Source organism: Ranitomeya variabilis, chromosome 6 (genome assembly GCF_051348905.1).
Source record: "Ranitomeya variabilis isolate aRanVar5 chromosome 6, aRanVar5.hap1, whole genome shotgun sequence".
In the NCBI taxonomy this organism is placed as follows: domain Eukaryota; kingdom Metazoa; phylum Chordata; class Amphibia; order Anura; family Dendrobatidae; genus Ranitomeya; species Ranitomeya variabilis.
Genome location: NC_135237.1, coordinates 527,368,219 through 527,391,246, shown reverse-complemented (window position 1 = coordinate 527,391,246; position 23,028 = coordinate 527,368,219). Strand labels below are relative to the sequence as shown.

At 39.7% G+C, this 23,028-nt stretch overlaps 1 protein-coding gene across 7 annotated transcripts in view; it reads left to right on the top strand.

The window, feature by feature from the left end:
* CSMD3 (CUB and Sushi multiple domains 3) overlaps positions 1 to 23,028 on the top strand; it is a 1,888,113-nt gene that overhangs the window by 1,819,733 nt on the left and 45,352 nt on the right. For all 7 annotated transcript variants that reach the window (XM_077271102.1, XM_077271099.1, XM_077271098.1 and 4 more), the window contains 3 exons: positions 20,482 to 20,655; positions 22,300 to 22,373; positions 22,914 to 23,025. In XM_077271102.1, the coding sequence (XP_077127217.1) occupies positions 20,482 to 20,655; positions 22,300 to 22,373; positions 22,914 to 23,025 (360 nt within the window). The remainder of the gene's footprint in view (positions 1 to 20,481; positions 20,656 to 22,299; positions 22,374 to 22,913; positions 23,026 to 23,028) is intronic.

The window sequence follows — 23,028 nt, the reverse complement described above, 5'->3', positions numbered from 1 at the left end:
GCGTTTCTGTAAATAAAAAATGTCTTTAAATACAAAAAAATTTTTTGTTAGTATAAATTCCAATAATTCAAGAATAAGATCACATGTATGGCCATCCCAGTTGCTAGTCCCCAGAAAGAAGCGGACCGCCTCCATGCCATCATCATGGCGAATACACGTATAAAGTGTTTCTATGTCCGCAGTAACCAGAACCATATCCTCCTCAAGTTGTATGCCATTAATTCTAGTGAGGACATCCGAAGTGTCCCTGGCATAGGAGGGGAGCGACTCAACTAAAGGTTTTAAATAGTAATCAATAAATTTACAAATTGGGTCGCAAAGCCCACCTATGCCAGAGACAATTGGACGGCCGGGAGGGTTAAGTGGGTCTTTATGTACCTTAGGGATGAAGTACAATGTGGGAATTTTGGGAAATTTAGTAAAGAGTCCATCAAACATTTTTTTGTGGATAATACCTTGTTCTAATGCCCTTTGAAGAATTTCTTCCAATTGATTTTGAAATTTGAGAACAGGATTACCATCAAGTCTGGCATAGGTATTAGTATCCCTAAGATGCCTACTTGCCTCTCGCTCATACATTGAACGGGGCCAAAGAACAACATTTCCCCCCTTGTCGGCCTTTTTGATGACAATGTCATCAAAAGATTGTAATTCACTTATAGCGTGTCGTTGTTTAGCAGTCAAATTATCAAATTTACGTTTTGTTGATATCTGTTTAAATTCTTGAGCTACCAGACGTGTAAATATATCTACAGCTGGAACAGTCGACAAGGGGGGAAATTTCTTTGATTTTGGATATAGATTTTTTGGGAACCTACCCAGACTATCAGGTTCCTGTTCCTGCAAGAGGTCCTCGAGATCCCTCAAAGCCTCCTGTTCGACCCGATCAGTAGTAGAAATTGTTGTATTATCTTGAGACATAAGTTTTTTCATTACCAGTTTCCTAGAGAAGAGAAAAAGATCTTTTGTTGCTACAAATAAATCAAAATTATTAGTAGGCGAAAAATTCAAACCTTTCCGAAGAACTTCCAAATGTGTTTTTGTAAGAACATGGTTGGATAAATTTATTACCTCAGAGCCATGTTTATTTCTCTTCTCCTGGAAACCGGAACGAAATTTGTTGTTTCTAGTTGTCATTCTCTGATAATTGGATTGTATGTTTCTTAGATCGGGCTTAGTAGCTGATACTTTAGTTGAATCCTCACTTGATGCCAGAGAAACAGAAGAGGCGGATCGAGAGCGCGAGGGTCTCCTATAGTGATTGTAGTTTTTGAAGTTTTTATTCCATTTATAAGTGGAATTAGTTTGATGGTCAGAGACATCACGTTGGAATTTTTTTGCTTTAATATCACAAATGGCCTTCTCCCATTTAGCAAATTCCACATCAAGATCGTTATTCAATGATATTAGGGCTTCATTAGATAACTCATGTTTCAATTTCGTTTGGATAGATTCAATTTCTTTATCTAAGTCATCTAAAGATGTCTGATTCAACTGGGCAAGCAGACCCATGAACCCCCGTGAGCAGGCATTTGCACAATCTTCCCATTTTTCACGAAAAACAGTATCCTCTATCTCAAAGGACGGGAACACTTGTATTCTGAGGCCCCTAGGTATGAGGCCCCTCTCCAGATATTTATTTAAAAAGGCTCGATTCCACCAAGTACGTGTGCGTTTATTTAACAAGTCTTTGAGCCTTTTAATTGATTCTTGTAGATCTTTACCACCTCCTGTGGATAACACCTTAGGATCATCATTAAACACATCTTTAAGTTGAGAAAGCCATGTTTGTTCCCGGGCCTTAAAATCCATACTGGAGCTGGATTTAACAGCTGTGAAGAGCACACAGAAAATATGAACATATAAAGAAACCAGCAATATAGATTCTCATAAATATACTAAACTCAAAAATAATCATAAACACAAGAGAGATCAAGAGTTTTTTACGTATAAAAGTATATATTTATTATTACATTAAATATTTAACAAATATTCATTTATTATAAGGACAATATGTCAGTATGAAAAACAAAAATGATCCAAATAAGGTGATAACGCAAAAACGCGATCACAAGCAGAAAGCCAACAATATGAATGGGTTCCAGATTAATCATTAACTACCAACAATGGGTATATGCAAACTTAACACAATAAATCCTGTGTTAGTTATAGGTGTGACACTAGTTTGGATAAAAGTAGTCCAAACCACGCTGATCTAAGTAACAGCGATGATCTAACAATTAGCCACTTCACACCTAACATTTACAATGGAACCACACATAGAATAAAACAATACAAAAGGTTATTTACCCATATTGTGAACGTGTTAGTTCTGCAGGTGATCGCTCTCCCGACGCGCATTTCGCGAGACAAAGACTCGCTTCCTCAAGGGGCGTGGTCTTACAGGGGTGAGCGTCAGTATTAAATAACACCGTGATCCGGTCACATGGAGAGAGACCGGCAAATGGCATGACGCGTGTGATCATAATACTAAATGCCGTTCCCGGACTCACAGCCGCCAATCAGCGATCCCCATGCACCCGTCGGGAGCAGCGGCCAGCGCCAAGCCGCATACCGCCCGGCAGGCAACAGGAGAAAACCTCATGACAGCATGGAGACAGACAACGGAAAAAATCATGCAAAAAGCAGGGGCAATCAGTTCATATTGACAATGCTTCAATGAATATATACATAATATATAAAAACACAATCGGAGAATATAGGCAGCTACAAATTGATTGAAGTGAATAGTGAATAAATAACAAACACACATATACAAAGTGAAAAAATCACTCATTAATATAATAAATAAGACAATACAATGTATGAAAAAGCACAGAATTGATCATAAATATAAGGATAAAATTATATATATATATATATATTTTACATAGTGAGACATGTGATATTACAATAAAGTGAACCGATCATATACCTATAACCAACACAAATACAAGATGATATATATAAAGCAGCAAAAATACCATATATATTAAAGTGCAAAAAAAGACTCATAAATATGAGTCAACATATATACTAGGTATAAGACACAGTCCTTCACCAAGAAGATCACCTTTATTAATGTCTTATACCTAGTATATATGTTGACTCATATTTATGAGTCTTTTTTTGCACTTTAATATATATGGTATTTTTGCTGCTTTATATATATCATCTTGTATTTGTGTTGGTTATAGGTATATGATCGGTTCACTTTATTGTAATATCACATGTCTCACTATGTAAAATATATATATATAATTTTATCCTTATATTTATGATCAATTCTGTGCTTTTTCATACATTGTATTGTCTTATTTATTATATTAATGAGTGATTTTTTCACTTTGTATATGTGTGTTTGTTATTTATTCACTATTCACTTCAATCAATTTGTAGCTGCCTATATTCTCCGATTGTGTTTTTATATATTATGTATATATTCATTGAAGCATTGTCAATATGAACTGATTGCCCCTGCTTTTTGCATGATTTTTTCCGTTGTCTGTCTCCATGCTGTCATGAGGTTTTCTCCTGTTGCCTGCCGGGCGGTATGCGGCTTGGCGCTGGCCGCTGCTCCCGACGGGTGCATGGGGATCGCTGATTGGCGGCTGTGAGTCCGGGAACGGCATTTAGTATTATGATCACACGCGTCATGCCATTTGCCGGTCTCTCTCCATGTGACCGGATCACGGTGTTATTTAATACTGACGCTCACCCCTGTAAGACCACGCCCCTTGAGGAAGCGAGTCTTTGTCTCGCGAAACGCGCGTCGGGAGAGCGATCACCTGCAGAACTAACACGTTCACAATATGGGTAAATAACCTTTTGTATTGTTTTATTCTATGTGTGGTTCCATTGTAAATGTTAGGTGTGAAGTGGCTAATTGTTAGATCATCGCTGTTACTTAGATCAGCGTGGTTTGGACTACTTTTATCCAAACTAGTGTCACACCTATAACTAACACAGGATTTATTGTGTTAAGTTTGCATATACCCATTGTTGGTAGTTAATGATTAATCTGGAACCCATTCATATTGTTGGCTTTCTGCTTGTGATCGCGTTTTTGCGTTATCACCTTATTTGGATCATTTTTGTTTTTCATACTGACATATTGTCCTTATAATAAATGAATATTTGTTAAATATTTAATGTAATAATAAATATATACTTTTATACGTAAAAAACTCTTGATCTCTCTTGTGTTTATATTTATTTTTATAGTTGTGGGACTTACTGACAGCTGATTGGTAGGGATTTCAGGTGTTGGATCCCCATTGATCTGTTATTGATGGCCTATATTAAGCATAAACCATAAATCTCAAAATCCTAGCTGCTACAAGATGGGTTATTAAAAATGTATTATTTGGCTACAAAATGATCAGCAAAGTAAAAAACATTGGAGAAACTGCAGCACAAAGCACAATCACTTGTATTGAAAAAGTGAGACACGGACTACATGTTCAAACACTGATGGCCCATCCTTTCCAAAAGCCACCAATGTTAAAGTCAAGCATAATATAACTAATGATATAGAGCAATTTTCCCGAAATAATACCAATGAAGAATAATAATAGTTCTTGACGTAGTCTAGTGACAGTACAATAGAAACTTGAAATAAACAATTCTTATTAAGCTCTGTTCTGGTTACAAGCCTTGGCTCACTAGGCCTTCTGCAGCCCTTTTCTATTAGTATGTAACCACACTGGTAACTTAGGCCAATCATTGGTTCCAGCGGTTACAAGAATAGACGGCAAGTTAATATTATATTGTAGGTCACATCTGAGCCACGACCCTGAAGTGGCAGAGGATTTATCAGGTGATTGGGAAGCGGACCATACACATTAGATGCTGTTGGCCATACAATGCTTCAGCCGACAGCCATATAGGCCAACAATCCCATACATTTATGCATTTTTTTCTATCATATTCTACAAAGTATGACAAATCTGGCAAATCGATTGGCAGTTCAAAAATTGCACATGCCCAATCAACATATTCCCCAACAATTACTTTTCTGGGGTCCACTTTTTCATTGAACTGTCCGGAGAACCGGTTGATATCGGAGGATTGAGACAATAATCCAATATGTATGGGGACCTTACTTTTTTGTATTTTATAATATTTACTTTTTTTAGCCAATTTAATTCCTGTCTTAAAGAACCTCTTTATCCAAGCCATAAACACCTATGCCGGACCCGTGTTAATAAAACTGGATGGGACATAGATGTTAAAGGGTTGTCCCCGATGTAAGGATTCCCTACAGACTTGTGAATTCTCACATCGCATGCACTGTGTGCTGTGAGAATTCACATGCACCGGTAATGGGCGGTCATATGACCACAAATAATCAATTTGCATACTTCTGGCCACATTCTAAGACGTGTCCGGGCTCTCTCAATACACTTGCATTGAGCCAAGCAGTGAATGTCTAGTCGGCACGTGACCAGATGTATACAAATCACATAGTTGCAGTCACATCCATCTGCCCTCAGTGCCAGCACTAGAGAATCGTCACAGTACGCACGATGTGAGGATTTACAAGTCTGCAATCACATCAAGCGACTGCAGAATTGTTCCTTTAGGCCGGAACACTTCTTCAAGTAAGAACCTAATATTAACAGGATGGTGGTCAAGCACCCACGCGTGTAGTCTGTTGCAACTGGAACCTCCAACTACCTGCAACATTGCCTGTGTTTTATCTGATTAGCAGACCATCGCGATGACATTTGTGTGTCATACTGCAACATAATGGCAACCTAGTAATTAAGAGAGGCTTGAGGTATGTAGCAAGTAGTAGAAGGTTTGATTGTTTTGGTCTGGAGGCTAAGGACTACTGGCAAATTCTTTTGCTCAATTCTACAGGAGCCCATTAGTACTCTTGTATCCCGGTGCTGCAGACTACGTTTGCCTTAAAATTACAGAAAAAGGTTACTGGAATCTCAGCGGACACTGTAATTGCAAATTGGACTAGAGTCTTAGGCAAATAAAGTTATAACCATGGGTATACATTGTAATGCCGTTTCTGCTTTTCGAAGAAAACACGTTCATTTCTTGACATATTAAAACTGTTTATCCACATTTCAATTTGGAATGTTTTATCTATTAGTTATTTAGATTGTGACTTGATGGCAGTGAACTCATGAACCTGTCGATAATGCAGGTCTGTATGTGACACCGATCCGTGTGAGTCCTACTAGATCTTTGATTGTCATCACACTGCGAGACTCAATATAGAACGGTCAGTTAACCAAGACATTACTTTCCGGCTATGACTTCTTGCCAGCTGCTCTGTGATCTATTATTCCGCACGAGGAGATTGTGTGATTTACTTTTAGAAATGCAATGGTATCTGGGACACGAGATGAATAGTAACATCGGGCCGCGATATTCTCACGTAATCTCAATGTAAATAAATGTATCAAGTCGATAAACAAACTTGGGAATAATTCCCGCTGTTTGATGTGAATACGGCTAAATGATTTTTTCGCTCTGCATACTGATTGTAGTCAGAAACAAACATATAATCAACAGAGAAATGCGCAAAGCATTGTACGGTCACACATACACTTCTTTCATTCTATTCAATCTCTTGATAATAGAAGGTCATATTTACTAGAATAGCATAATAATAATAGGAAAAAAGAAACAATGAAATGCAAAATCGTTACATATTCTAGCCTCCTACGCATACATGTAACGCTGAATGCTACAATTAATCAAAGTGTTAGTTGAAAACATTATTCTTTTAAGTAACTTTGCCGATATTCTACTTTACTTATTCAATCCCCTCGAGTATTCCTGTCTTATACTCTGTTCCAGAGATGCTTTCAGTAATTTACCGATTTCCTGTTAACACCCAAGATGCACGACCTCAAGCAGCCGATCCTTGCTTGCTCCATGTCTGGAAAGAGCCTGCTTTGTTATACCGTGTTGTGACAGATACCGTATAGGGTTTACTATACAAACTGTGCAATAGTCTCATATTTAAAGAGATGCATCTTCAACAATGCAATACACTAATATACTGTAGAACTCATTAATTAATATTATTATTGATAAGAACGTACTGATGCCTCTAATTCTCAAAGCACTAGGGACCATAAGTATCGGCAAACTAATACATAAAATATTGGTTCAATATGTGGTATTTTAAAGAGGGTGCAGAGGAAAGAGGGGTATGGGGACTCAAAGACTCCTCAGCTACATAAAAATCCAGAAAAATGAAAGGGAAGTTGGTTAAATTCTTCATGACCGGGCTATTTTCCATTAGTTTGCTTTAGCTTTCTCCTCCATTCCTTCCAAGAGCCGTAACTTTTTTAATTTTTCCGTCAATACAGGTGTAGGATTGGTTTTTGTGGGTGTAGCTTTCAATATCACCATTCATTTTATCATATGATGCGTTGGAAAGCAGAAAAAATTCAAAACAAATTGAAATTGCCAAAAAAATAGTAATAATAATAATAATAATAATAATAATAATAAAAAAGGGCAATTCTACAATTGGGTTTTTTATTTACTATGATAACTATATGGTAAAATTGACCTGGCATTATGATTCTCCAGGTCAGTACGAGTACGCAGATACCAAACATGTATATATATTATTTTTCATTTAAATGGTGAAAAAAGTTAGAAAATTTGTAAAAAAATAAATCAATTTTGCTCGGACAATATTTTACAAGACCCGTAACGTTTTCATTTTTTCGGACTATGAGGATCTAAGAGGATTTATTTCTTGCTCCCTGAGCTGACATAATTTTGGGGTAGGTGCAATGTTTGGACCACCTCTTATTGCTTTTCACTTCAAAGAAGTGTAATTCAGGCGTTTAGATTTTTTTATCACTTTGCCATTTACCAATCAGATTTATTTTATGTTTTGATAGATTGGAATTTTACGAATGCAGCAATATCAAATATGTGTATTTTATTTTTAATGTTTATGGGGCAAAAGGGGGGTAATTTGAACTTTTGTATTTTTTATCTTTTTTTCATATTTTTACAGACTTTTTTCTATTTACTGTATTTATTATAGGACTTGAGCCTGCGATCTTCTGATTGCTATTGTTGAACATAGCAGTACATCAGTGTGTGAAAATGTGCAAGGAGAAAGTCATGATCTCCTGTGAAAGCTAAATGGTGACATAGAATTGTCAAGCAAGGAGTTCTTCAGCAGACCCCTAGCTGTCATGGCAACCCATTGGTGCCCTGCGTTCATGTCACGGGCTTGTGGCATGTGGAATAACTCAACACTTTGCCAGTGCATGCTAAATGCTGGTCAGAGATTGAAAGTGCCTTTTAACAGGTTAACAGCAGTGAGCAGAGCTTCACCCACGACTGTTAGAGGCATGTGATGGTTGATTAAATCAGCCATCATCTGCCAGGAAAGATGTAGGTTTGTCATGGAAAAGGACATGACATATGACTAGTGTTGAGCATTCCGATACTGCAAATATCGGGTATCAGATGATATTCACTGTATCGGAATTCCGATACCGAGTTCCGATATTTTTGTGATATTGGAAATCGGAATCGGAAGTTCCTATAAGTTCCCAGTCATCTTCGGCGTGTGCGGTGCATATGGTTCCCAGGGTCTGGAGGAGAGGAGACTCTCCTTCAGGCCCTGGGATCCATATTCATGTAAAAAATAAAGAATAAAAATAAAAAATATGGATATACTCACCCCTCCGACGGACCCTGGCTCTCACCGGTGCAAGTGTCTGCCTCCGTTCCTAAGAATGCAGTGAGTTAAAGACCTTCGATGACGTCATGGTCACGCGACCGCTCACGTGACCACTCATGTGACTGCGACGTCATCGAAGGTCCTTCACTCACTGCATTCTTAGGAACGAAGGCAGACGCTTGCAGCGGTGACAGTCAGGGTCCGTCGGAGGGGTGAGTATATCCATATTTTTTTATTTTTATTCTTTATTTTTTACATGAATATGGATCCCAGGGTCTGAAAGAGAGTTTCCTCTCCTTCAGACCCTGGGAATGATTCAGGATCACTTCTGATATTTGTGTCCCATTGACTTGCATTGGTATCGGGTATCGGTATCGGCGATATCCGATATTTTTTGGATATCGGCCTATCCAATCCGATACCGATACTTTTGAATATCGGAAGGTATCGCTCAACACTACATATGACATAAATGCATGTAATATGCTGTGAAGAAGTTAAAGGGGTTGACTGATGAAAACAAGTTAATACCTATCCACAAATGGGTGATAACTTTTTGATAGGTGGGAGTTCGAGTGCTTGGACATGCTGTGATTGGCAAAATGGGGCACTTTTATCCCCATTGGAATGAAGCAGCATGGCGTATGATTCACCACTATGCCATTCAGTTCTTATGAGGTTGACAAGCATTGAGAATGTTTTTAACGGCAGCCCCATAGAGAACAAATTGAGTGGCTTGTGTGTGTCCTACCTAAGACTAAATAATAAAAATTCCTCATTTTGGCAATTAGTTCTGGTCTCAACAGTTAGTCCCATATCAATCAATAAGTTATAACCTACTGTGGAAGAAATAAGTGTTTCATCCCTTGCTGATTTTGTAAGTTTGCCCATTGACAACAGTCTATAATTTTAAGGGTAGGTTATATCAAAAATAAAATCCAGAAAATCACATTGTATAAATTATATCACTTTATTTGCATTTTGCAGTGAGAAATAAGTATTTGATCCCTTGGGCTAACAAGATTTAATACTTGGTGGCAAAACCTTTGTTGGCAAGCACAGCAGTCAGATGTTTTTTGTAGTTGATGATGAGGTTTGTGCACATGTCAGGAGGAATTTTGGTCCACTCCTCTTTGCAGATCATCTCTAAATCATTAAGATTTTGAGGCTGTCGCTTGGCAACTTGGAGCTTCAACTCCCTCCATAAGTTTTCTATGGGATTAATGTCTGGAGACTGGCTAGGCCACTCCATGACCTTAATGTGCTTCTTTTTGAGCCACTCCTTTGTTGCCTTGGCTATATATTTTGGGTCATTGTCTTGCTGGAAGACCCAACCATGACGCATTTTTACTGTCCTGGCGGAGGGAAGGAGGTTGTCACTCAAGATTTTACGGTACATGGCTCCATCCATTCTTCCATTGTTGCGCTGAAGCAGTCCTGTGCCCTTAGCAGAGAATCACCCCCAAAACATAATGTTTCCACCTACATGCTTGGCCTTATTGAGCAGGGGGACATTGTGGGCACTGCAGGATTTTAAACCTTTACGGCATAATGTGTTACCAATGGTTTTCTTGGAGACTGTGGTCCCAGCTGCCTTGAGATCATTCACAAGTACCCCCATCAAAGTTTTAGGCTGATTTCTCACCTTCCTCATGATCAAGGATACCCAACGAGGTGAGGTTTTGCATGGTGCCCCAGATCGATGTCGATTGACAGTCATTTTGTATTTCTTCCATTTTTTAACTATTGCACCAACAGTTGTCTCCTTCTCACACAGCACCTTACTTATAGTTTTGTAGCCCATTCCAGATTTGTGCAGGTCTATGATCTTGTTCCTGATATTCTTATAAAGTTCTAAGGTCTTGCCCATGTTGTAGAGATTAGAGTCTGACTGATTAATTGAGTCTGTGGACAGGAGTCTTTTATAAAGTATTTTCTGGTCTGCCTTTCAGTCTTAGCATTCAGTCTGCAGCCTTAAGGATTTAGGATCCATGGGGATAGACTGTTACCTTGTCAACTTAGTACTTATTGTTTAGGCTATTTCCTAGTGCCTTGGATATATGCAGCTCTCTTTGTTACTTAGCAGCCGTGAGGGCGTTTTTCTTTGGGAGTCTTTATATGCCAGTGTTTTCCTTTCCCGCAGTAGTCCGGTGGTTCTTATTCCCCTGTTACCTTTATTGTATGTTTCTTACTTTTTTAAGATGATTGTCTAAAAATAAAAATTGTTTTATATATATTAAAATCTCTTATCACTTCCTTTTTGGTATGGTATTTCATATCAGAATATGTACTCATCACTATTAAAGAGGTGGTCACGATGGTTGCGACCCGGTCCTTAGCCCTGGGCACCCAAGTGAAAGGGAAAAGTTTTAAAGGGAATTTGTGGATAAAGTTTGTTTGTGACTAGTGTTGAGCATTCCGATACCGCAAGTATCGGGTATCGGCCGATACTTGCGGGTATCGGAATTCCGATACCGAGATCCGATAATTTTGTGGTATCGGGTATCGGTATCGAAACAACACTAATGTGTAAAATAAAGAATTAAAATAAAAAATATTGTTATACTCACCTCTCCGACGCAGCCTGGACCTCACCGAGGGAACCGGCAGCGTTCTTTGCTTAAAATGCGCGCTTTTCCTTCCTTCCGTGACGTCACGGCTTCTGATTGGTCGCGTGCCGCCCATGTGGCTGCGACGCGACCAATCACAGCAAGCCGTGACGTAATTTTCAGGTCCTTCTAGGCATTCAGTATTTTAAAATTACATTCCGGCTTTGTGATTGGTCGCGTCGCGGTCACATGGGCGACGCGACCAATCACAAGCCGTGACGTCACGGGAGGCAGGAAACACGCGCATTTTTAAAATTACGTCGCGGCTTGTGATTGGTTGCGTGCCGCCCATGTGACCGCGACACGACCAATCACAGCAAGCCGTGACGTAATTTCAGGTCCTGATGCCTATTTCTGCATTCAGGACCTGAAATTACGTCACGGCTTGCTGTGATTGGTCGCGTCGCGGTCACATGGGCGGCACGCAACCAATCACAAGCCGTGACATAATTTTAAAAATGCGCGCGTTTCCTGCCTCCCGTGACGTCACGGCTTGTGATTGGTCGCGTCGCCCATGTGACCACGACGCGACCAATCACAAAGCCGGAACGTAATTTTAAAATACTGAATGCCTAGAAGGACCTGAAAATGACGTCACGGCTTGCTGTGATTGGTCGCGTCGCGGCCACATGGGCGGCACGCGACCAATCAGAAGCCGTGACGTCACGGAAGGAAGGAAAAGCGCGCATTTTAAGCAAAGAACGCTGCCGGTTCCCTCGGTGAGGTCCAGGCTGCGTCGGAGAGGTGAATATAGCAATATTTTTTATTTTAATTCTTTATTTTACACATTAATATGGTTCCCAGGGCCTGAAGGAGAGTTTCCTCTCCTTCAGACCCTGGGAACCATACAGGATACCGTCCGATACTTGAGTCCCATTGACTTGTATTGGTATCGGGTATCGGTATCGGATTAGATCTGATACTTTGCCGGTATCGGCCGATACTTTCCGATACCGATACTTTCAAGTATCGGACGGTATCGCTCAACACTATTTGTGACGCTACCTGTGGTATTCGGTCACAGATAACCGACGCTGCTTAAAGGGGTCCTCTGGGGTGATGTTATGGCAGCTAAGATGGTATAACTTCCCACAGGTGAATTTGAGTCCCCAGGGCTCCTGGTGTGTAGATGGAGATGGTAGATGGTGAGGTAAGAAACGGAGGACACAGGATTGCAGTCTCTTTACCTGGTTTACTGAAGACTTCAGGCAGCCACAGTCCAGGGCACCAGATCACAGGTACAGGCAGGGTCCGGCTGGCTTGGAAGCGAGTTCAGAGTCCCCTTTACCAGGTGGAGTTAGAAGCCTTCCTACTAGCACGGTGGTGGAGTCCCTTGCTGCCTGTGGCCTCAATCAAGGTCCTCGCTCTTCTCTCTGTCCTCCTTAAAGGGTAGGACACTAACCTGTATAACAAGTGGCTCGAACCCTTTTTACAGGGTCTCTATCACGACCCGGGCTCTATGCACCACTGTGTCTCCAGGTGTTAGGGCAGACAGGTGACGTGTAGTCCAGCTGTCCTGCCGGTTTCTGCTGTGCCTCGTGGAGTCCGACACAACCTCAGTCTTCCGGGTACCGGTGTCTGCGCTCTGCAAGGTGGTAGCTCAATTGCAGTTATTCCCCCCAATTATTTCTCTCCTGTGCTCCTCTCTCCTGCATGCTCACTACAATGTGTTCTTCTCTCTGTATTCTCTTTCTCCAGGAGCTGCTGCACTTCTTGTGGCTGCTTGGCCCCTCAGCTTCCTTCTCCTCTGCCTCTCTGACAGGAACTTCTCACTTTCCCTCCATACCAGTATATATATATATAGTGGAGCCACCCATAAGCTGGATCAGGGCTCCCCCTTCTGGCCTGGAGTGTGAACATGTTGTATGCTTGTGGTTACCTGATAAAGAAGATCTTCCTTTGCTTCCAAGCATGACATCACTCTCCCCGTGAGGACAACAATGCCACTGTAACAACCAGGACCCTGGGTTGTTACACTTGCACCAGATAACCTTTGAAAGATTTTTTTATAAATGCAATAAAACAAACATTCATCTTAGTTTTGTATTCAGTAACCCTTGTCGAATACTCTGAAAAACGTTTCTTACAAAATTTCCCTAAATGCAAGCTTTGCTTTGGAAGATAGGAAACTTCAGCTTACAACACATCCAAAAGTTTTGGCTTAAAAATCAATAGCAATAGAAAAAAGTATGAAATAAATGACCCACTTCATTTAGGTTAGAAAAATACTAATTTACTGTTTTGTGTTTGTGCTGAAAAATAAATAAGAAAAATTGCCATCATAGAAATTCTCATAATGAGCAAATCTCAGCTTTACGAGATTTCTGAAAACTTGGCTATATTTGTAGCTAGACTTTCTAAAATGTCTTAGTCTACATTCACATTAGCGTTCTGCGCCGCAGCGTCGGGCGCCGCAGCGTCGGGCGCCGCAGCGTCACTGCATGCGTCATGCGCCCCTATATTTAACATGGGGGCGCATGGACATGCGTTGCACTTGCGTTTTGCAACGCATGCGTCCCTGCGGCGCACGCGTCATGGCGCAGAGGACACTACAAGTTGCATTTTTTGTGCGTCCAAAATCAAGCAAAAAAAGGACGCATGCGTCGCAAAACGCAGCGTTGTGCATGCGTTTTGCTGCGTTTTTGTTTGCGTTGTGCGTTGCGTCGCCGACGCTGCGGCGCACAACGCAAATGTGAACGTAGCCTTACGGGGAGAAACAGCCCCATTACCACATACAGTAAGATGACCGGTAACATAAATTAACATGGTACTGTAGATTGGGGCCATTTTAATAATATTGCACTGGGACCCATGATCATCAAGTTACGCCTTAGTAGCCAACCACATACCATTGACATTTCCTTTTTTAATCACACAGCACTGGGGGCAGATACTAAGACCCTGACTTGAGAGAAGACTATTATTAAGGTTTATATTTCCTAATGGTTTCTTGACTTTAAGATTAGAAATGCTCAAAATAACTCTGTGCATGGTAATAAATAAGCCTAAAACAACAGTAAGGTCAAGGTTTGCTTCTTTTATGGCACTGTGAAGGACGTGAATGGCAGCATAGTCTCCAGTTTCCTAGTTACTGTCAATGAATGGGAATGGTAATTTATTCTGGTGCAGCGCATCTCGAGAAAGATGTTTCGAGTGTTCAGTGGCATGATATAGCTTGACAAGCACCTCTGCCTTATAACCCTTATTTTCAAAATGTTACATTAATGAAAGATTACGGTTTCATTTTTCATCAAAAGAATTCTTTGTAGTGGGTTTGGGCATTAACTACTTTTCTTTTTTCTTCTTTAAATCCTGAGGGATTTTTAAAACATTTAAAGCTTTGGTTTGAAGGAACGATTAATGAGGACTAAGAATTACAGAAAAGGCAAAGTAAAAAAAAAACAGTCTTTTCTAATAAAGTAGAAATAAAGATATTATGTTCCAATCTAGGTGATGGTGCTTTGCCATCTGACAGACAAGAGCATTTTATCTGGGGATGGTATCTTAAATGACATCATTGTACTTTTGTACCTGAGGGTGCACAATATTAATATCCTTTGTGTGTGCATTTTTTGGCATTCTTATCCCTAAAAAGTGTCATCCCTTTAAAAAAAAAATAAATGCTCCAATGTATGCTCTCCCATGTTATATCTTAAAAGGAATCTGTCAGCAGGTTTTTGCTATGTATTCTGAGAACAACATGAGGTAGGAGCTGAGACACTGATTTCAGCGATGTGTCACTTATTAGGTTGCTTCGATACAATGAGTGTTTTATAAGCAGGTGATTAACATTACAGGACTACAACTCCTGTGCATCCTAGTCCAGCCACGCCCCCAGCACTGATTAGTAGCTTAGTGTCAATAGATAATGTACACAGAAAGCTGCTAATCAGCGGTGTGGGATGGATCAGCTTCCTGAGTTATGCTGCATGCTATGTCTAAAAACTCTGACTGTGTCATAACTGTGGCACACTAAGTGATGCATTGCTAAAAACAGGATCTCTGCCCCTACATCATGCTGCTCTCAGGTGAAGCAGCAAAAACCTTTTGATAAATTCACTTTAATGCTTAGTGAATGAGACATACTGAGACACTCCTGTCTTGGTCACCCTAAATGTGATTGCGATATTTGATTTGATGGTGCCTTCATACCAAATTTATGCAGTCTGATAAACAATGCCAATAAAATACTTACAGCGTAAAGTCAATAATTAAAGGGAAGCTGTCAGCTTTAACTGGCATCCCCAAACTGTCCCCTTGCCTTTATTCAACACCTAATGGACTTTCGAACAAACCCCTTTTAGTGGAATATTGTCTTTAATCATGGAATTATTTCTATAGCTTGGCTTGTGATTGGCTAATTAGTGAGAGGCTAGTCATGGTGTTAGTTTTCCCAAACTAATCGTCCCATTAATCATGTTATCAAGCCCCTGTGATTAACTTGATTTGCAAGAGCAGCGTCACGTTGACTTTTTGCAAATCTCTGCTTCCCTGACAATACTTTCACCGGCTCCATTGGTCCATTGCACATGCCCCAAGAGCCACAGTGACCTAAGATTCATCCCGGCAAGATGTAAGACTCAACCAGCCATTATCGCCAGCTGTGCAAATCTCCTGACTAGCTGTGTCCTATGTTACTGCTGCTTTCCGAGGCATGCTCATAGCGCCGATGAAGCTGGAGAGTATACACCCGGCTTACTGTGCATTGTCAGGGAGGCACACACTTGCAAAGACACGGTAGTGACACTCTTACAAATCACGTCACTCACACCCATAGGGACATGATAACATGATTAGTGGGAAGATTAGTCCTGGGAAAATAATGCCCTCACAACTAGTCACCTACTAAATAGCATATCACTCACCAAGATATAAAAGCGATTTTATGGTAATAAAAAAAAAAAGTTACCAGAAGTTCCGTGTTTGAAAGTATATTGAGGGGAAGATAAAGATATGGGGCAGTTTTAGGGGTCTGGAGAAGCTGACAGGTTACCCTTGAATAGTTCTGTTTATGCATGACATACAGTTGTTTTTACAATTTCACCTACTGATTGGACCTACAAAGGTCAAGTTTACCACTAAGAAGTGAGCACCACATGAGAAATAGGACTCTTTTGACTAAGGGTGCTTTCACATTGCGTTCTGCGTCCGAGATCCCCCACAAAACAAGGTCCAGGCATATGTGCCAATGGGTCCATAAACTATAGTGATGTAGACATAGTGAACATGAACTCCTATGTGCATCATTTTTGAGTGCGTAAGCCTACTGGAGGTGGATACTCAGACGTAGTAGACTGGGTGTACACCTCCTGTAGGCATATACTCCTGAAAATGATCCACACCACGTTCACTATATCTATAGCATCACAGTCTATGGCCCGTTTGCACATACATACGGATGCCATTTTGCGGTAGGTTTTGGATGTGTGTCCTGACAGGAACACAGAGCGCAATGTGAAAGCACCCTCAGAACTGCTGGAAAGTGTCACTAAACCCTTTTCAGGTCTAATATACAGCTAACTTAACTCTTTGAAGGAAAAAATAGAAACTCATTTTTCCCCTGCTTAATTAGCAATTAAAATCTTTTGGTAAAGCAGTATTTTATTTTTTTATTATTATTACTATTAGGAATTTTATAAGATGGTGCATCACAGCAAAGTAACACTATGTCTGTTAGGCGTCGGAATTCTCCCGCCAGCCGCTGTGATTGCTGCTCAGCACAGCAGTCATTCCCATTGTCTTGCTCAGGCTCGTGGTATACGTTTGGTTACTGCTGGATCTCCAGTTAAGTCTATGGTAACCAGTGTTATGCAGGTGCAGCCTTGCACTGTGGAGTCTAAGTCCAGAGATCACCTTACTGAGCATGTCCGTGAGGTGGTGGCTTCTTGTTGGTGGTTGGATGTTAGCTGCTCTGGTGATGTGGCAGCTCTGGATTGGCCCATGGGCGATGTCTTGGCTGACTGGGCGTGAGTGTTTGGGGTGGAGCCTAGCTTATAAAAGGCTCTCAGTGCTGCACGCGGGGGTGCTAGTGTCATTTATGTTTGGTATGTGTGGATGGATACTCTACCACTCTGTCTGCACATGTGTATGTGTCTTTGCGCTGAGACTGTACACGGCAGACTGCTTGCATACTCATGCTGTTTCGCTCCCTTGGCTCAATACCCGAGTCTCTAGTCTGCTACATGCTACTGGTGCCAGTCAAGCACAGATTCAGTAGTGTCAGGACTGGGGTAACTAGCAGCTTGGCTTTGCATCTGTTTCATTTATGTTTGGTGTGTGTTGGTGGATACTCTACACTCTGTCTGCACATGTGTGTGTCTTTGCTCTGAGACTGTACAAGTTGGCAAACTGGTTGCACACTCATGCAGTTTCGTTCCCATGGCTCAACGCCTGAGTCTTAAGTCTGCTACATGCTTCGTGTGCCAGTCAGGCACAGGTCAGTAGTGTCAGGACTGGGGTGACTAGCCACTTGGCTTTGCATCTGTTTCGTTCATGTGCGCGATTGGCACAGTTCAGCTACAGAGTAAGCTCAACCCTGATGTTATACATCTCGGTGAAAGCGATAGGGTATTGTATCTAGCGTCAAAGAGCTCTCTCTCTCTCTTGGCTCTGCATCTGCTTCATTCAGGTGTGTGGTTAGAATCCAAACCAAAGCAACTTTAAAAAAGCACAACACATCAAGTAACAAAAAAATTATAAAAATGCATATTAAAAAGCACACACAAAAAGCAATGAAAAACTGCAATTAACATAATTTAAATATTAGATGCAGAAAATCTGCAAGATCAATAATGCACCAGAAGCTCATCTTTGGAATGTAGCCTTAAACAAAGTTGTTAAAGTTTTGATCCTGGCAACAGATTTTAAGAAATACTGCTTTATCATAGATCTCAAATTGGGAAATATTCCCTTTTTTCAGAAACATTACCACAACTTTCTTTAGGTTGTGACTGGCTTTGCAGCTTGGCAGCAAATAAATAAATAGGTCTGCTCTGTAATATCACACACAACTTGTGAAAATTTGTGGTAGTGAGTTATAGTAAAAAAAATAACCACAATTTTTTTTATTCCTAACTTTACATTGCAACATTAAAATCTTGTTTTTTTTTCTTTGTTAAACTTTTTACATAGATTTATTACAGCTAAATTCTAGAAACTTCAGGGAATTTAATAATTGCAAATTACACTTTGGCATATTCAAATTCTTAGGACAATCTCTGCAGGATGCCATTAAAGAAAACTAGAGTTTGACAACATATAACAACAAATGACCGATCTCCTCTGCCCCGTCTTATTAAAACGTGTCCTAATATATTTCTCTCAGCAGGTCCCTGTACTAACTCAGCGATATAGCGCTGACTCCATACTCATCTGCATAGAGATATCCACATGTCACCCGTCAATCTAACAAGACTAACTAGCCAAATTGTATAACTTAATTCTGGCAGGTTTAAGCTTTTTCATTAGGATAGAAATTAAGAAAGTGTGAATATTGCATTAATCTTTTCAACCATTTTCATACTTTAAGGCTACATACTGTGTCCTATGGCCAAGATGTTGAGAAAAAAAATTAACGACCTATTTTCTTAGGAAGCTGCTAGAATTCATTGTTGTAATTGTAGTAATTACCAAATTGGAAAATTGGGAGTATTTTTTATCTAGAATATAAATTGTTTTGCCATTAATTTGTCGAGATTTTTTCCAATTATTGTTTTATTGGCACACAGTTCTTGAAAGTTTGAATGTCAGGCAAGGAATAATGTTTTAGTTTCTATGTGTCCAAACAAGATCTTAGATAAATCTGGTGACTCCACAGACCTTCTATAACATGATTTGATCGGTTGTGTGTCAGAGCCTCTCAATTGCCCACAGAAAGCAGATGTCAGGAGAATAAGGATCTTGCATGTTGGGTTTCAGCATGCCCAATGTATTTTTCCCTTTGAAGATATGTTACTATTAGACTTTTCCCCTCTCACCATTGAAATAATCATGCATGACTAACAAATAAAAGCTTGCATGTTTATCATAGAAATGCCCTTCAACCGAACAAATTTTTTTTCAAAAGCTAGCTTGCTGAAACTTAGGAGAAGAATCAAAGGAATTCTTGGTCTTATCTCTTAAGCCCTATTAGGTATAGCAGTGTTCATATTCCCTGGTGGCATCTTGAAGGGTTATTCTTAACATTAAAAGTTATGATTTATCCAAGGTATAGGTGGTAACTTTGTGATCGTTGGGGGTCTGACCATTGGGAACCTTTTTACCAGTGGTGAGAATGAGGCTTTAAAATGCACCATTGCAATGGAGTAACGAGCACCACAATACATACATTGTCAAAGGACCTGACAGAGAATTCCAAGTTCTGTTCTTGGCTATTTCAAGACTTCCCATAGACAATTAATGAAGCCCACTTCTCCATGTTGACAGGACATTTCAAAGACTCTTTCTTAGGATCAGTTTTGGTTCCAATGTTTCAGACATCCTCCGATTAGAAATGTATTGCCTATTCTGTGGTAAGGTGATAATTTTTAATGTTAAGGATAACTCCTTGAGTCTATTTTCTGAAGATATGAGTAGTAGAGATAAGAAAATTTGCAAGATCCAGGGAACATTAGTTGATGAAGCTTCTGTGTCTTAAAATCAGTTTATTTCATTTGAATATACCTTACAAATGGTGGCAGATTAAAGGGATTTTCTGGTTTCAAATTGTTATTGTCCATATGCTGGCAGAAGTATAATATACCAACTGAGCTAGTACTCACTCTTCTTTGCTGATGTAGATGACATAAGCTGAGAGTGATTGGCTGCAGCGATGTAGTCACAGTATCCCCACTACAACCTGTAAACAATCAGTAGAGCAGCGGAAGAGATGCAACGCTGGACTCGGGGAGGGTGAGTATTAGATTGGTTTATTTTATGCTTCAGCTTTTTTGTAGATGACAATGATTTGAAACAAAAAGCACTAGTAATAAAAACAGAATAAAAGCTACACTGACATAAGACAATTACAGTAGGATATGGTTGCTGCCAAGGTCAAACAAAAAAACAGAGCTAAAAACCGAAACAATCGGACACATTATAAGGATTTTATTGACTTAACACAAACTTTGGAAACCATAAATGCAATATTAATCATTTTCAAGACTTCCTAATGGTCTGCTTTCCTCTAACATGTTTCATCTTTCCCTACAGCGAAGTTTTGTGGTGATCCTGGGATACCTGCGAATGGCAAGCGAGAAGGCAAAAGCTTTATCTTTCAGTCAGAAGTGTCTTTTATTTGCAATCCAACCTTTATTCTGGTTGGTTCCGGCACTAGGGTATGTCAGGCAGATGGAACCTGGAGTGGCTCCCCACCACGTTGTATAGGTAAATGTAATCTGCTGTAACATTTTTTCATGACTATAATTTCAATTAAATATCAGTAAAGATATAAGGACTTCATCTCAAAAATTAATATATTTTGCAAGCAAAGATCACCACCTTCATCCATGGGATGTGGGTGCTATTGGCGCTAACTGATAGACTGCATATGAAATCCGAGCATCACACAAGCAGAAAAAAGGGATACATTTTGGCATCTCTATAGGACTTGCCAGATGGTTTTGAAAAGAACACCTAAAAGTCCAACAATCTTAAGGGGGTTGTCTGAAACTAAAATGTATTTTAAACATAAATATCTATCTATTTAATCTGATAATTAGTAATGAACGAATGTGCCCTTATAAGTTGTTATCCGAGCATGCTTAAGTGCTATCCGAGTGTCTTCAGCATGCTCAAACAATATGGTCGAGTCCCTGCGCAAGGATGTCCCATGGCTGTTCAACAGCTGCAACAAAAGCATGAATTTCTTGTGTGTTCGGTAATCCCTGTATGTGTAACAACTGTCATACAGCTGTGAGACATGCTGCCGTGTGAACTCCAACATATCATTCGAGCATCCTGAAGTCCCTATCATTCCTTCTCAATCTAGCTGCTTTATTTAATTTTTTACTACTTTTTGTGGGATGACGCTTTGTTTGAGAATCCCAGTGCACGCGGCGATACTCAAATGCTGCAGCCTCTGCCCCCGCCCTGAAATGAAGAGTCATCAGTGATGTCCATTTCAGAGGCTGGGTTAATCCCAGCTCTACTGAGCATGCTCCGGTTGTCAATTCTGACGGGTTCTCATTAGGACGAGCAAGCAGAGACCAGTGCCGCCCCCCTAATGACATCACTTTCAGTATCACTCTCTCTCCTCTCACAATACACATTGACAGTGCACTCTCTTGCCACGTTGTTTCTTCTCATCAAAGCCAGCGAGAGAGTGCATTGCCACTGTGCACTGAGAAGAATAGAGCACAGTGAAAATCTCCTACTGAGCATTCATCGGAATTGACAACTAACCCATACTCAATAAGGTAGGTACTAGCTCAGGCCCTGAAAAAGATTTCACTGATGACTTTGTTTCAAGGTGAGGAAAGAGGCTATGGCAGTGACAGCAACATTTGCCCCTAATGATAACTTGTTTGAGTACTCAGCATGCCCTGGGGATTCTCAAACAATGCGTCATCACACAGGAAGAAGTAAAAACAATAATGAAAAGGTTAGATAGAGTATTGAGGAAATAATAAATACATTTTAATGAATTTATATTAGAAAAAAAAAAGATTAGTTTATAACATTAATTATATAGCAATTTAGGATTAAAATACATTTTACTTTCAGACCAACTATTTTTAATAGTATATATACAAAGAAAAAGCAACATGTTAGGTTGAATTTTCAAATACTTTTTAATAAGAGACAACACTAAAGTCAAAAAGGTCTTAAGTTAAAATTATAATTCTTAATAAATCTATATTTGAAATATTTGTTGCTTTTAGAAATTGTTTCACTAATATTTATTTTGATTGTGAAGGCCAATGGTGACAGTCAAGATGATGATGTCTGTAAAACGCAGTGGAATTAATGGCATCATATAAGAGAGTAAGATAAATAAACCCAAAATGAATAATTGTTTTTTTTTTTTAGAACCTACCCTAACATCTTGTGGAAATCCAGGAACGCCACGTCATGGTTTCCAAAATAATACTTATGGCTATCAGGTAAAATTTTTGAAACAGTTGTTTAAAGGATAAGTGCACAATGTTATATGGCACATTCTTCATTGTATGGGTTTCATTGGGGTGAATAATTGAAAAGTGTTTTCTTATAAAAGCAACACCTTTACAAAAAAGAAAGCTGAATGGAAATTGGCTGATCACTATCAGTTATAGCTTCTTTAATTCCTGGAAAAGCCTGTTATTTTTTTAGGAAGGATACACATCTCCTATTCATCTCTTACAGTAGATATATAATAGTACATTGCAATTATTAGTATGCAATGCTTAGGAGGACTAGAATTGCAAAATAGAGAGAAACTCTTATAAAGGTGTTTTTTTCAGACTTACTTATAATAGGGATCATGGGTCGAAATTTTTTCCCGGTTTGCCTTTTCGCAATGCAAAGAAAATATGAATGGGCTTGTCTTGTCAAGAAGCTAATTTAGCGTGAAGCTTCTCCTTTTGATTACCTTAGCTAAATAACCAAAATAGTCTGGCAGGCTTGTAATATATCTGTTATTTTTATTTCTATCTTTTTATCAGGTTGGAAGAGTTGTTCAATTCTCATGCAAAAAGGGATATCTCTTGCATGGATCTACCACTCGTAGTTGTCTACCGGACTTGACCTGGAATGGCTTGCCGACAGAGTGCATTCGTA